The 14685-nt window shown below is 33.3% G+C and overlaps 1 protein-coding gene across 1 annotated transcript; it reads left to right on the top strand.

Annotated features, from left to right (window-relative positions):
* The first annotated feature begins 2046 nt into the window (after positions 1-2046).
* LOC108204793 (uncharacterized) lies at positions 2047-12083 on the top strand. The gene is made up of 13 exons (XM_017374408.2): positions 2047-2365; positions 4054-4228; positions 4532-4615; positions 5244-5485; positions 5602-5845; positions 6315-6394; positions 7298-7382; positions 8069-8200; positions 8279-8392; positions 9091-9138; positions 10265-10349; positions 11461-11508; positions 11592-12083. The coding sequence occupies exons 1-13, from the start codon at positions 2244-2246 to the stop codon at positions 11681-11683; spliced, it is 1551 nt and encodes a 516-aa protein (XP_017229897.1). The 5' UTR covers positions 2047-2243; the 3' UTR covers positions 11684-12083.
* The last annotated feature ends 2602 nt before the right edge of the window (positions 12084-14685 follow it).

The following is a 14685-nucleotide window of genomic DNA, read 5'->3' as shown; positions in this document are numbered from 1 at the left end:
ATAAACAAAATTAAAATCTGTATAAAGCTCTTCCTGGCTAAGAGCATCTCCAACCATCTAAAATCTTTGGCTAAAAGGTGAGTTGGAATACTTAAAATAAAAAAATTTAGCCAACAGCTTCACAAACTCAACTCCAACTATGCTCTTAGCCAACCTCCTATGGATGGCTAAATTTGTCGAACCTCTACAGGTCTGTAAGAAAATCTGTAGGAAGATTATACATCATTTATTACCATATAGAACTGATATATTCTATTTTAACAATTAAAAATATTAATAACATACTATTTCTAAATTATAGCCAACCAATATAGTCAGTACCATTGAAGCAAAATGTCTTACAGGTTCAACAAATTTTACGTAATGTCTTATAAGTCTAATCTAGCCAACGATTACAACCAACGTTATTGGAGATGCTCTAAGTGCAGGCAGAGATAAAGTAAATTTCTAGCATAATGCGATAGAAAATAAATAGACATTTTAAGTTGCTTGCAGTTCCAAGAGTTCGGATCTTGCACATTTATTGCGACAAAATCTAAATCATTAACTAAAATAAGTACTGTAATTCCACAAACTTTAAAAGGACACCAAAAATTTGATGGGTTGAAGATTTGTATAGGCAAGGCTATATGATTGTGGGCGAGATTAGAGCGACAAAAATTTACCATCTGCTTACAAAACTTTTTAACCGTTATTAATATCCTTAGAGCATCTCCAACCGTACAAAACTCTTGGCTAAAAAATGAGCTGGCATTCCAAAATTAAAAAATATAGCCAACGTTATGAAAAAACAGCACTCCAATCACGTGAACCTGTTGTCTATAATTTTAGCCAACCCGGATGGTTAAATTTGTCGAACCTCTACATGTCTGTAAGAAATCTGTAAGAAGATTGCACATCATTTATTACCATATTAAATTGATATATTCTATTTTGACAATCTAAAATATTTTAACATACCATTTTTAAATTATAGCCAACCAGTATAGCCAATACCATTGAAACAAAATGTCATACAAGTTCAGCAAATTTTACATAATGTCTTACAGGTCCAATTTAGTCAACGATTATAGCCAACACCGTTGGAGATGCTTTTATAAAGACATATTTAAATAAATTTATCTCTTAGAACATCTCCAGCGGTGTTGGTTATAATCATTGACTAAATGGATCCTGCAAGACATTATGTAAAATTTGTTGAACCTGCAAGACATTTTGCTTCAATGATATTAGCTATATTGGTTGACTATAATTTAAGAATAATATGTTATTAATATTTTAAATTGTTAAAATAAAATATATCAGTTCAATATGGTAATAAATGATGTGCAATCTTCTTACAGATTTCTTACAGACGTGTAGAGATTCGACAAATTTAGCCATCCGTTGGCTAAAATTATAGACAACAGCTGTGTATGGTCGGAGTATGAGTTTTTCAAAGTGTTGGCTAAATTTTTTTATTTTTGTATGCCAACTCATCTTTTAGATAAAAGATTTTCAATGGTTGGAGATACTCTTACCAATCAAATTATTATTATTATTTTTTTTTTGACAAATATGGCTTATAGCCTTACAAGTGAGTATCTGTTCTAAGATATTCTCGAGATGAGCCAGGGTCGAACCCAAGACCTGGGACGACAGAGGATAAGCCCTTAACCACTGGGGTATCCAACCAATCAAATTATAAATTTATTATGCCTCACCAAATATTACATCAACACTAAATCCACAAAGTAAAGATATCCCTTATCGATCAGATTATAAATTTATGACTCACCGGATATCATATCAATATGAGTATTATTAATAAGTTTTGATACACACTAAAACTCCGTAAGATTTCCTCGTCTCTTATCTATAACTAATTCAATTCTCTCTCGTCAGAATTATATTAACAATTTAGTAGCAGTAGGACTATATTAATGAATTTTTAAAAAATATTTAGTTGAACTTAAAGTGTGAATGTGGATAAATCATTGCATCGACAAGAATAAATCTGTCAAGAAACATAAATAAACACAACACAGCTGTCACGCCAGTTGTACAATCCACAGTCTTGTCTCCTTGACCGTCAAGCAGCAGATAAACACCCAAACCCCCCATGCTTTTCACTCTCTCATGACCTCAGCCTAGTCAGATCAAACGACCCCGTTTCACTCCCCTACCAATACACACACACTCTTCTAGAGAGAGAAACCCACTGTCTTGTTTGTTTGGTGCTGAAATCTAGAGAGAGAGACAAGATGGAAGAGGAACAAGAAGTGCTGGGCTCAAGCTTGACAATGGAGAAAGTGGCTGCTGCTAAACAGTACATTGAGAATCATTATAAGGCCCAGATGAAGAATATTCAAGAAAGGAAAGAAAGGTTGGATTTTTATTTGTTTTCTTGCTTGTTAAGTTAGTGTTTTGTGTTTTTTGGTTGTTTTGTGAAGATGGGTTTGTGAGATCTAGTGCTTTTTTGGTTCTTTCTGTGTTTTATTTATGTGGGCTTGTTTTTTGGTTGCTTGTTTTATTGTATACATGTTGTCCTTATTGCTAATTAGCTGTTTTTGGACTTGGGTTTTGGTGGAAGTGGTGATTTGTGCTTAATTAGGGAGATTGGGAGTCTAGATACCTAAATTGAATTCATGGGTGTTGGTCATTCATTCAGTAGTTAAAGTTTGCTGCTTTGGGTTTGGGTTTGTGTTTGCTCGGTGGCGGAACCATGGGGAGGTTAGGTTATGCTCCGGTCTCATCGGGAAAAGAACTTTTTACTAAAACACAGCTGGGTTTTTTAAGGGCTCTTTTAAAAGTGAAGAAAAAGGCTTGGTCTGGTTATGCCCCTGTTGTATACTGATGGATAAGTAGGTTTAGGGTTTAAATGATTCAAGTTGGCAGTGTTATAAATTTTTAGGGTTGCGATATGATAACGTGGAATAGGGTTTCTTGGCACAATAAGGAAGTGTTATCTGATTTTGGCGGACAAAAAACAGTATGTTTCTAGCAAATAGAGATAAAACTAAAAGAAGAAATGTAGTAAGAGGACTTATAGGTAGTTGTGGAAGGTTTATTTGGAATTCAAGATACAGTGATATTTGTATTTTTGAATTTAACCACATGAGTTTTTAATGCCTTCCTCTCTTTATGTCTAGTATAAACTGCATATAATATGGGCGAATAAAACCATTTAAATATTTTGCTTGTCTGACCCTTTCGGGTCCCGATATATATGTCACATTTAGTTTTTGAACACAATCTAATATAAGGTTTGAGTTCCTTTTGAATTCCGGACTTCACAAATCTGTATATATATATATAGAAAATTGTTTTGAAACTTGATATATACTTTGAAGTTTTGCGGATTTCTGTGTTATATAGCGGAAGAAGTTACTTTGTGGACTCTCTTCACTTAAGATGTTCTGTTGTAATAATAGAAAGCATGGATTCTTCACTTACCCGCCGCATTGCGCACTCGATACTTGGGGATTCTTTGGTGCACGGGGATTCTTGGGGATTCTTCTCTCACCCACAAGGGAGAGAAAATAATGAAAATACGTAAAAACATAATTGATTAAGTACGTTAAAATGCATCAGTTGTGTTATCAAGTAAAAATGACACATATTAATATATTATTAAGGATAATGAACTTATTTGGTTGACTATTTAGTATAATTTTAATGAAACTCTTGAAATATATATACTACATATATATTTAATATGTTAATATATGCCGAATCACCCCGCACCCGAATCCCCATAATTTTAAATTTGCCGAATTTGTGTATCCCCACACTAAGCACCCCCGCACCCGCACTCATGCTTCCTATTTGTAGATATGGGATTTATTGTTAAATGTAAGACAACTGATATTTTGAGTTATATCTTCAAATGGATAGATATGCAGTAGTACACCAAAGAAGGAAATATGGGTAAAAGTATCTAGAACAGATAATAGAAGTGTATAAAACTGTTCATTACTAAATGCCTCTATCCTCTTTTAACTCTCTATGTTTATAATTAATTGGATGTTAAAATTTCTCCCTAATTTCATGTTAAACTTTCTATCTTTCCAGGAGATGGATGCTTGAAAGAAACTTAGCTTCTTCAGATGTGCCTGTGGAGGAGCAGAAAAATCTGATCAAAGATTTGGAACGAAAGGAGACAGAATTTATAAGACTAAAAAGGCAGAAGACATGTGTTGAAGATTTTGATCTTTTGACCATCATTGGGAGAGGAGCCTTTGGCGAGGTTAGTAGTGTTGATAAAATACATAAAAATGCTTTTATCAGCTTGTAGAGTTTTTTTCATCGGAACTGCTGATGTATTAACCAAGCAAGCTGAGTGTACGCAGAGATTGAGAATATGTAGCTCTTCATGCAGAAAAAACAAAAAAATACATTTCCTTGTCTACTCATTTTAATGTAGTTATAGTTGGATTATCCACATATTTTTAAATTCATAATCTTGAGACTTGATTAAGTATATTCATGATCTTATTGTTTCACACTACTTTTTACCTATCTTAGCACCATCATTTTACTAATTATGCAGGTTCGATTATGCCGGGAGAAGAAATCGGGCATCATATATGCAATGAAGAAACTGAAGAAGACTGAAATGGTGAAAAGGGGACAGGTGAGCTAAATAAAGAACTGGTAATTCAGTTATGATGCGTCCTCTCACCATTTTCACAATAATTTCACTAATCTTTCTGAGTAGCATTGGACCAGAAAGAACATTTTCTTGATATCCATATCTTAGTGATACTTAATGAAAGCGTTTTTATTAAACCTATGATTTTAGTTCAGTGCAAATTTTTTTTTTTCAAGTTGAATGCTGTTGCTGTCGCTGATTTTTTCTTTGAGTTCTCTTGAAATGCTTAGTTATTTGCCTACGAGTATAACTGCCTTCATTCTTCTCATATACTCCCTCTGTCCCTCTCATCTCTTTACTGTATTTTTTTACATTGCTTGGCACACATTTTAAGGTGCATATAAAATATAATTTCATAACTTATTTTTGACATTTTCTTTTTCTGTATAAATATTTAAACATTAAACTTTTATTCAGAAGAAAAAAAATTAATTTGTGAAACTACATTTTACAAGTGTCTTAAAATGCGTGCCAAAGCCCCTTCCCCTAAGGTAAACTACCTTGGGGGACAGAGAGAGTATTTAATTATGGTTAGCAACTACATTTTCGATGTGGCTTTATTAATGATAAGCTAAATGCTTCGATAACAATACAACTCTTTCCTTCACAGGTGGAACATGTCAGATCTGAGAGGAACTTGCTGGCAGAAGTTGCCAGTAACTTCATAGTAAAGCTATACTACTCATTCCAAGACGACGACTACTTATATCTAATAATGGAATACCTTCCCGGTGGTGATATGATGACTTTGCTGATGAGAGAAGACACACTTACCGAAGGCGTGGCAAAGTTTTACATAGCTCAAACTGTCCTGGCCATCGAGTCCATTCACAAACATAATTACATCCATAGGTCCTTGCATTGCTCTGAAAACATTTTGTAATTAATTACATACTTACATCTACATTTTGCAATAAATTCTGGTGAACCTTGGAAGTTTAACCATCGGACCTGCATTATATCTCCAGGGATATTAAACCAGATAACCTTCTTCTTGATAAGAATGGGCACATGAAACTCTCAGATTTTGGTCTTTCTAAGCCTCTGGAATGTAGAGCTTTATCCACACTGAATGAGAATGAACCCATGTATGATGAGAATTTAAGAGATCCAATGGATATTGATGGCTCAATTCCTAATACAGATAACGGAAGTAGATGGAGAAGCCCTCAAGAGCAGCTCCAGCATTGGCAGATGAACAGGAGGAAGCTGGTATGCAAATTTGTCTTACATAATATGGAAAGTAATAATCTTTATCGTTTAAAGATTGAATTTGAATCCTCTTCTTTTTAATAAACTCTCTCTCTTCTCTCCAGTAAAATAATAAGAATAAGATTTTCACAGTTTGAAAGATTATATGGGTCCTCTCACTTAAATCCTCAAGTTAAACTGCACATGATTTATTTTTAAATTCCCGTTTTTAGCAGTGGAGGTTTTAATGCAGCACAGAAAGGGTCCAAAAAATCTCCAATAGCTTGCATAAATAAGCGAGGGTATAGCATGTAATTTGAAATAGTTAAGATTTAAGAATCTTGCAATTGAGTAATTGCCTAATGCTTGGAGTTGTAATGGAAACCTTAATGCCATATGTTACTTTAACAAGCCTCTCTCTCTCTCTCTCTCTCTCTCTCTCTCTCTCTCTCTCTCTCTCTCTCTCTCTCTCTCTCTCTCGTGTGTGTAGGCATATTCTACAGTTGGAACACCAGACTACATTGCTCCTGAGGTGCTACTTAAGAGAGGATATGCCATGGAGTGTGATTGGTAAGTCTGTACTCTACCACGTCTTGTGCGTTAATAGAAGTTTCGACTCTGATATAATAGTTAGAGCAATGTTAGAAGTTTAATACAAGTTTTTCATACTTAGAGATCTTAACTGAACTTGTCATAATTACATCAGTGAAGTCTTAATTTTTTCATTACGAACTATCCACCTACTGAGGACACATGTATATAAGGCTAAAAAAGTTTAGAATTCAAATGAGCAGGCTTATCTAATCTTTGTATTATGTTATCTTATTTAACCCAGATTCAGCTTGAAGTGTCTAACTTTATAAGCCCATCCAAGTGTGACACTCGTCACTATATTGGAAATTTTAAAAGTTTATGGCCTGATACGAAGTATCAACTATTTCAGCTAGGTAATTGCGCCGATGTAAAAAGTCCAGGTTACGTACCGTATGTGCCGTGTTTCTTAAGCTGTAAAACTTTATATCCCCTAGTAATTGCTAAAGCAAAAACTTTGGCAGGTCTCAATTCGATAATCTTCTGCTGTTTGAGTGGCTAACCTATTAGATGTGCTAAGAGCTGCAGACTAATAAATGTCTTGATCTTCATATAAAGTTATAAACTGGATATATCAAAAATATTTTTTCAAGTTTCACATGTTATGCGTCTTACTTGATACGGATCTCTTGAGATAAGCATTGATCTACGTATATTACCAAAAGAAAAAGAACAATTGTCGGTGGAACCAATCAAAAAATCAAACAGACCCTTTCAGCTCTTAGAGCAGGGTCGGGTCTGGTCTGGGGAGGGTGAAAGATGTATGCCTGGTCATAGATGGAATGTATTAAAAAATTCTTGGATTATGTCACTAGCTGTTTCTGAAGCAAATTGAAGTGTTCATGCCATACGTATTCATTTAATCTTGCTACATTCATGCAGGTGGTCTTTAGGTGCAATAATGTATGAGATGCTTGTGGGTTATCCCCCATTTTATTCTGATGATCCTGCATCCACTTGCAGAAAGGTATTGTGCTCCTGTTGTGTTTGCTATTGTGATTTGTGCTTACGTATGATCATGATATTTTATTTATTTATTGTAATCTGTTCTATATTATAGTTTGTAATGGCGCTATTATCAAAATTGGCATTGAATATCTTCAGTTATCATTTCACCTTGCTGTAAGATCTTTAGATAAGAGCAAAATGTCATCAAGTTATCTTTGCCATTCTACTGGCTAAACAACACAACATAAAAAGGGTTAAGAAAAAAACAGTTGATGGACTTACTAAAAATCTTTAGATATTCCTTATGGAAAGGGATTAAGTTGGATAATGATCTGCCATACATGTATTAATAGAACTCACTTATATTGATATGGAACTTAGTTACTAAAACTGATGACTAAGCAGGAGATGCATTCCATCTAAAAGCTGTAGCTGCAGTAGATACCATTTATGTTCCGCATTCGGAATTCTTTCAACACAAATAAATATTTGAATGCATTTGATGCCTGGTATTATATCCGATTTGCACTGTATATTCGTAGTAATTGTTGTTTACGGGGTCAAGACATTGGTTATGTATTGGTAGAAAAGTAACTGACACACACACTCATATATATAGTATGTCAAAGCTGAGGACTAGTTATATGCATTCTTAGGTATGTTGGCCATCTAATTAGACTGACAAATATTTTATATGGTTGTCAGATTGTTCACTGGAGAACTTACCTGAAATTTCCAGAAGATGCAAAATTGTCACATGAGGCTAAGGATCTAATTTGTAGATTGCTGTGTGATGTTGAACATAGGCTGGGTACTGGTGGTGCACACCAAATTAAGGTATTGATTTGTCTAGATTCATTTTTTGTTGTATTTGTAAATCTCTATCGTCATATAACTACATGAGTCTACTATCAGGCCCACCCTTGGTTCAAGGACGTGTTATGGGATAAACTTTATGAGATGGAGGCAGCATTTAAACCAGAAGTCAACGGGGAGCTGGACACCCAGAATTTCATGAAGTTTGATGAAGTATCATCTACAATTATCTCTTGTTTAACATATATATATATATATATATTATATTTTAATAGGTGGTCAAAGCTTTTTATATCTTTTCATACTAAGTGGCATATTGAGGATTTCTATACGATCATTAATACAAATTCCTTTTATAATATATATTAATATGTATATGTTACGATATTACTGATCATGTCATTCCCAATTTAAACTTAGGAATTGTGTACTAGGGATCAGTTACCTAGTTTGGGATCAGTTGCCTAGTTTTCTGTAGGTAATAATTGTTGAAAATATTATACCTTGTACTCATAATCGCACGTGCGAATTTCTGGTGATTCTGTTTCAGTTTATAATGTTTCATGCTTCTTGTATTGGCGTCCAATTGATAATTATCATTAATGTTCTGAAAATGGAAATTGCATTGCTAAACAATCTGCTTAAAAAAAATAATTTTTTTTTGGCCATGAAGAGATCCTGTCATTTTTTTGGAAAACTTTTTTCCATTGATAGAAAGTTCATCTTGGATTCCCTAGTATCTGCATTGACTGTTCTGCTCAAATGCCCATTAAATGACTTTTTAAAATTTGCTCAGCCTCTGTTTACTTTGGATGTACTGTTGCATGTGATAAGAATCATTTACCCAATTATTTTGTTTCTGTTTGCTGTTTAAAAGTACTTATTTTACAATACCTTAATTTTTTTGTTAGTTGATACCTCCAGCTCCAGCAAGAACAAGCTCAGGACCCACACGGAAGGTATATTACTGCTTTTATTCAAATCTTGGTATTTGCATAAATATACCATGAATTGGTAGTTGTGATCATCATGTTTTCTGAAAATTGCATTTTATGTGATAGACAAGTAATCAAGACCTACTTGTGTGTGAATTTTAGGGGGAAATCTTGTAGCTAATCTTAAAATTTTTGAAGTCAACATTTGATAAACTCTTTTATCTTTCTTCCTATAATTTCCTGACTGCACATGTAATGACTCAGTAACTGATGGCGAATAATTTATATTATTTTCTTTGCAAACATGTATTTTAGTAATAAAAATCCGCAGGACCAATAGGTTTAAAAGGTTCCGGGGACCAGGAGCCAATCCGGTCCAGTTGGCCTTATAAATTGGAATACTCTGCCTGATTTAACCACCAAATCAGTGTAAAAATTACTGGGTTTTTCTTAACTACTTTTTAACTAGTACTTTTTTTGAATTAGGAGCCAGGCATGTATTGAAACTATGGGATGAATACTAATAAGAATAGAAATGATGTGTTCTGTGTGGGGAATAAGCAGTCATTAGGTGCTGTAAGTTTAAAACAAGTGTCTATAGGGTTCCAGAGAGGCTAGCAGTGATAGAGTTGCTGCTCAAGGTCATATGTATTTCTATCCTAGGCAGGACTGTATAACATACATATTTAAGTAGGCTGGCACGGCCTTTGATGCCAAAGGATCTTACTTTAGTCATTTTATGCACATTTATGTACTGTAATGTCCCGACATTCTGTATGAGAAAATTCAGTCCCATATAGTGAGCTAATACTGTAGATGATAGTTCTACATCATTACTCACATTTAAGTTCTGACTGCATTTGTTCAAGTGCATGGCTTGACAGATTCTAATATGCTTATGAAAGTGAATTTTGGAAAATTTTGATATAATGATTAAATGTGCTTATACTTTGCATATATCCATAATTACCCAACACAGCTTTACAACGCTACTCTGTATCTACTGTCTATATATCACGTGCGCTCGGTGCTATTGCATTCACAGTTCATTACTCCAAACATAAGCTATGTATGACCTCAGCACATGCGATATTTTTTTCTACCTTGTGCTCCATCGTATCTAAATATGTCTTTGTACAACTTATTTCAGATTCCATCAACTCCAAAAGACTTAAGTTTCGTGGGGTATACTTACAAGAACTTTGATGCTGTCAAGGCATTACGAAATTCTTCTGGTGTGTTTCATATATCTATTCTGCAGTCTTCATTAGCCATGTCTATAGCAGTAATACCAAGATTTTATATCAATTTAAGCTATTACTTCTATAATAAACTAATATACTTGATGGTAGTGTAGTTAATTATTTGTTTTTAATTTTTCTATATACTATCATTATACATTTTATGTGCTTTTGCTACACATCGGTTTTTAGTTTGTGGTTGTCTAGTTTTGTTGGGTGTCTAAAAAAAGACAACTAATTTTATTTTCCTACTTATACTGTTGATGTGGAATAAATTAAATATGTTATCCCGTAACTGTTCATATAATATTACTACATGAAAAGCCAAGACAAGGTTACAATAGCAATTTTCATATCCTTCTATTGCTGTCCCTAATTCCCTATACAAAAGCTTGAGACGAAATTTAGGGTAATCACAGATATAAACTAACAATTTATATGGTTGCCCGACCGTGATTGATTTAAACTCAAGTGACAGTGATTCTGGTAATAGCCCTTTGCTTTCAACGGCTTCTCATCTATGAGTATGTTAACACGAAACCTAGTTCATAAGCTCGCAATGAGTAGAAGAGATATGTTGTTGCTACTAGATTCACATAGGACGCGATATCAACTATATTAATGGTTTTCTGCTTCAGTAAACAAAGAAGAAACACTTGGATAGTCTGGTTATATTTTCATTGTCTGTATGTGGAGACAACCGTACATACTCAGATGTAACTAGAACATAACAATTAATTTGTGCTATCATAAATTAATTTTTATAGAAATAATAAGAGTTTTGGAATTGGTTATTTTAACCTGCTATCACTAAGTCTGTTTGCTCGCTAGGATAGTGATGTCATGAGAACAAAGTTTTACCGACAGGTTTGAAGATTCGTGTAGTCTTAATTCTTATACTATTAGGTTATTAATAACTGAATTTGGTTTCTTGTGTTAGAGGAAAAACCGAATGATTTTTTTGGTTGTATGAAGGTTGTATATTTGTTGTCTTCATGCTTGAACATTTGCAACATTGGCCTGTTCACCTTAAAGTTATCTGGGGTGTGTTTTTTGAGATGTGTGTATTAAAATTCACTCCAGTTTTTCCCTGCAATTCTTACAGATTTTATGAGTGCACCACCAGAGCAGCCAGTCATCGATTCAATACATGGTAGGACTACGAGGAATTCCATTTACTGACTCAATGCTTATGTTTGTTACTATTACCAACACTTTAAGATGATTCACCTGCAGGCAATTCTACTGTTGATCACACAATCAAGTGGAAAGTAGAGGAACCTGATGTGCAGATGTTGGCCACTACATCTGGTGCAATGTCACCGTAATGTGACTCATACATGCTAAATGATTAAAGCCTTTGAAAGAAACCATGACTCCATGAGCCTCATAAGTCTGTTTATTCAGGTCATTACCGTCATCTTTGTACAGTGCTGTTTGAAAACTTCATAAAGGCCTAATGATGTGTAAACTGATAGGAATCGTTCTCTCCCAGTAGAAGAGTTTTGCGTTAACAGTTTACTTACAGGTCAATGGTAGTCGGTGACCTGGCTGCCCAGGATGGCAATATATAAAACTTGCCATCTCTTGTGGCAGTTTCTGGTCAAAATGTTTACTCAAAGTTAAACTCGGTCTTCTCTGTAGTTTTTATGTTGAATGCTCGCTCGTTAATGTTCTAATCTCTGCTCTTAGTTGGATAATGCTTATAGTAGAAGTTTCTTAACTTAACGCGCTTTTGTAGTTGAAATTATACTTTTATATGGTCTAATGTTGTATGATAGTGATTTGTAGTATTGTGCATGTACTTGTTGAGGAGATGTTTCGAGGCACCATTGTCCTTGCAACTCATATCAGTTGAAGAGAACTGCTCTGTTTCAAAATAATTACTGTTGGACAACTTTGCTTGTATGTACTGTGTCCACTATCTCACAACATACCAGTTACCACTCTCGCCTGATAGGTAGTAAAAATTAGAGATCAGACCAGATGCGAATTTTCACTGCAAAATATAAATTCGGGCTAGGAGTTTTTAAGGTTTGGGTCATTTTTGGATTTGTTTTTTGGGTTATTCAAAATATATGGGTCAAATTTCTAGGGATACTAGATCTTGTACTACCTCGTAGATCATATATGTACATGTAAACAGATCCCTATAAAATATATTATTCCCTCCGTCCAGGGCCGTCTGGGACTTTTTTGAGGCTTTGTGCTGACTTTAAGAATGAGACCCTTTCAAATGACAAACAAAATTTTAATATATTTAAAATAACAAGATATCATAAACAAAATTAGACTACTACAACTGAAAAATTGTTTGTTTTTTGAGTAGTTAGACTTAAATATATGTGTACAGTTTACTAGTTTGTGGGGGGAGAGAAGGAATAAGAAGAGACGTGCAAGGCTGGGTCTTGGAGTTGAGAAATGATTAGTGTTTAAATAAAATAATGGTAAAAATTAAAGAGATATTAATTTTATATTATATTTATCATGAGTATATCAAAAGATAGAAAGAAGTCGTCATAAATTGGGGGTCCTAAATTTTCATGGGCCCTGTGCTGTTGCACTTGTTGCACTCCCTCAAAACCGGCCCCGCCTCCGTCCTCCTCTTACGCATTTTAATGCTCATAGTTTGATAAATTATTTTGAATTTTTTATTCTGAATAAAAGTTTAATGTTATAAATTTTATAAAAGAGGAATTTTTTTTAAAATAGTTATGGTCTCAAAGATTTTAATAAAATAATAATATTTATATAATTTTCCTCCCATAAATAACATCTGTATGTTTTATATACAGTATTATTTTATTTCTACATATAAATACCTTTTAGTCTAATTTAAATTAATTTATAAGATTATAATAATATTTAATTATTTATAATGTGTTGCATATATATATATTAATGATTTGCTATCGTATTAGGTTGGGTTTGGGTTTGCACGAATAATTTTGATATTGTGATTCATTAAAATTTCAGATTGAATTGAGGTTGGAACCCGACTTGCGGCAAAAGCCTGATAATCAAATATTCTGTAAAATATAATAAAATTTATGACATCGGAAACCTGAAATTGAAATTTCTCATTTTGTTTGACTCAATCTCATATTATAAGTTGAACTAACTACTAAGGGGCCGTTTGGCTTAACTTAAAAGAAGTTGCTTATTGCTTTAAAGTGATTTCTTGATTAAAAGTGATAAGTAATTTTGTACTTATAAGCTGTTTAAGTGTTTGGATAAATTCATTAAAATTCACGACTTATTAGGTATAAAAATTGCTAAAATAATAATAAAATATTATAAACTATCTTTTAGAATGATCATACACATCGTTGTGAAGTTAAATTTCGAAAAAAAAAATAAGTCAAGAAAAAAACTAGCATTTCTAACTTCCAAAACTCCAGCTTATAAGTCGCCAAAAGTGCTTATAATTTCTTTACCCAAACACTACGAAATAAGTAGAAGTTGACTTATAAGCTAGAAGCTGGGCTTAAAAGCCCAGCCAAACACCCCCTAAGTTTACCCATCATCGAAGCATGACAAAATGTATTATTAGAAAGAATAAACCACCACAAGAAAATTTTCAGAGATTCATATTTTCTTTTTGTGTGCTAAAAAGTGAGACCTAAATGATTCACAAAATATCAAAGAGAGTTTAGAAACTTGAAAGAGATAAATTGAGAAAAAGAAAAAGGGTTATAGTTTGATGTGTACAACTAGAATCCGTGGCATCCGGGGAAAAGACCAGGTTCTTCACTGTGATGGACACATCAACACCGTCCAACCAATAATCTACACAGCTGGACTATTCTGCACCAACCGTCTTATTTATTTCTAAATTATTATCTTCTTCTGCATGTGATGCCAAAAATATCGTTCTTCTTTTTCTTTTCTTATTTTCATATTTTTACTTACCAATATATCATATTCTTCGACCTACTTTAATTACTCTACGTATATGCTAAATATATTGAAATCAAAAATTAACTTTTATATATTTTTACTGAAATTGACAGAATCAAAAATTAACCCAGACTCAAATCTCGGCTTATATGTCACGATTTATTTGTTTCTCCCTTTAAAATGGTTATAATTTTTTCTAGGCCATAACTATTCTCAAATTATTAATAAACTATCATCATTCCACCACTTTGAGTATAGCAATATTTAAGTGTTACTTTTCCCAATTTCTAAATATATCAATTTAAAGAATACTAAAAAAAAAGATGTTGAAGAATTTTGAGAATAAATCTTAGTTTTCTTAATATTAAAAACAAAGATTAGATTTTAAATAAAATACTAAAAAGGGATCTCTTTATAAATTGATGCTGAA

This window comes from Daucus carota, chromosome 1, assembly GCF_001625215.2.
Source record: "Daucus carota subsp. sativus chromosome 1, DH1 v3.0, whole genome shotgun sequence".
In the NCBI taxonomy this organism is placed as follows: domain Eukaryota; kingdom Viridiplantae; phylum Streptophyta; class Magnoliopsida; order Apiales; family Apiaceae; genus Daucus; species Daucus carota.
This window is presented reverse-complemented; position numbering and strand designations above follow the sequence as displayed.

Coding starts and splice junctions, on each gene's coding strand:
- LOC108204793 (XM_017374408.2), top strand. CDS start 2,244: ATGGAAGAGGAACAAGAAGTGCTGGGCTCAAGCTTGACAATGGAGAAA. Junction 4,616..5,243: donor AAATGGTGAAAAGGGGACAG/GTGAGCTAAATA, acceptor TTTCCTTCACAG/GTGGAACATGTCAGATCTGA. Junction 10,350..11,460: donor GGCATTACGAAATTCTTCTG/GTGTGTTTCATA, acceptor CAATTCTTACAG/ATTTTATGAGTGCACCACCA.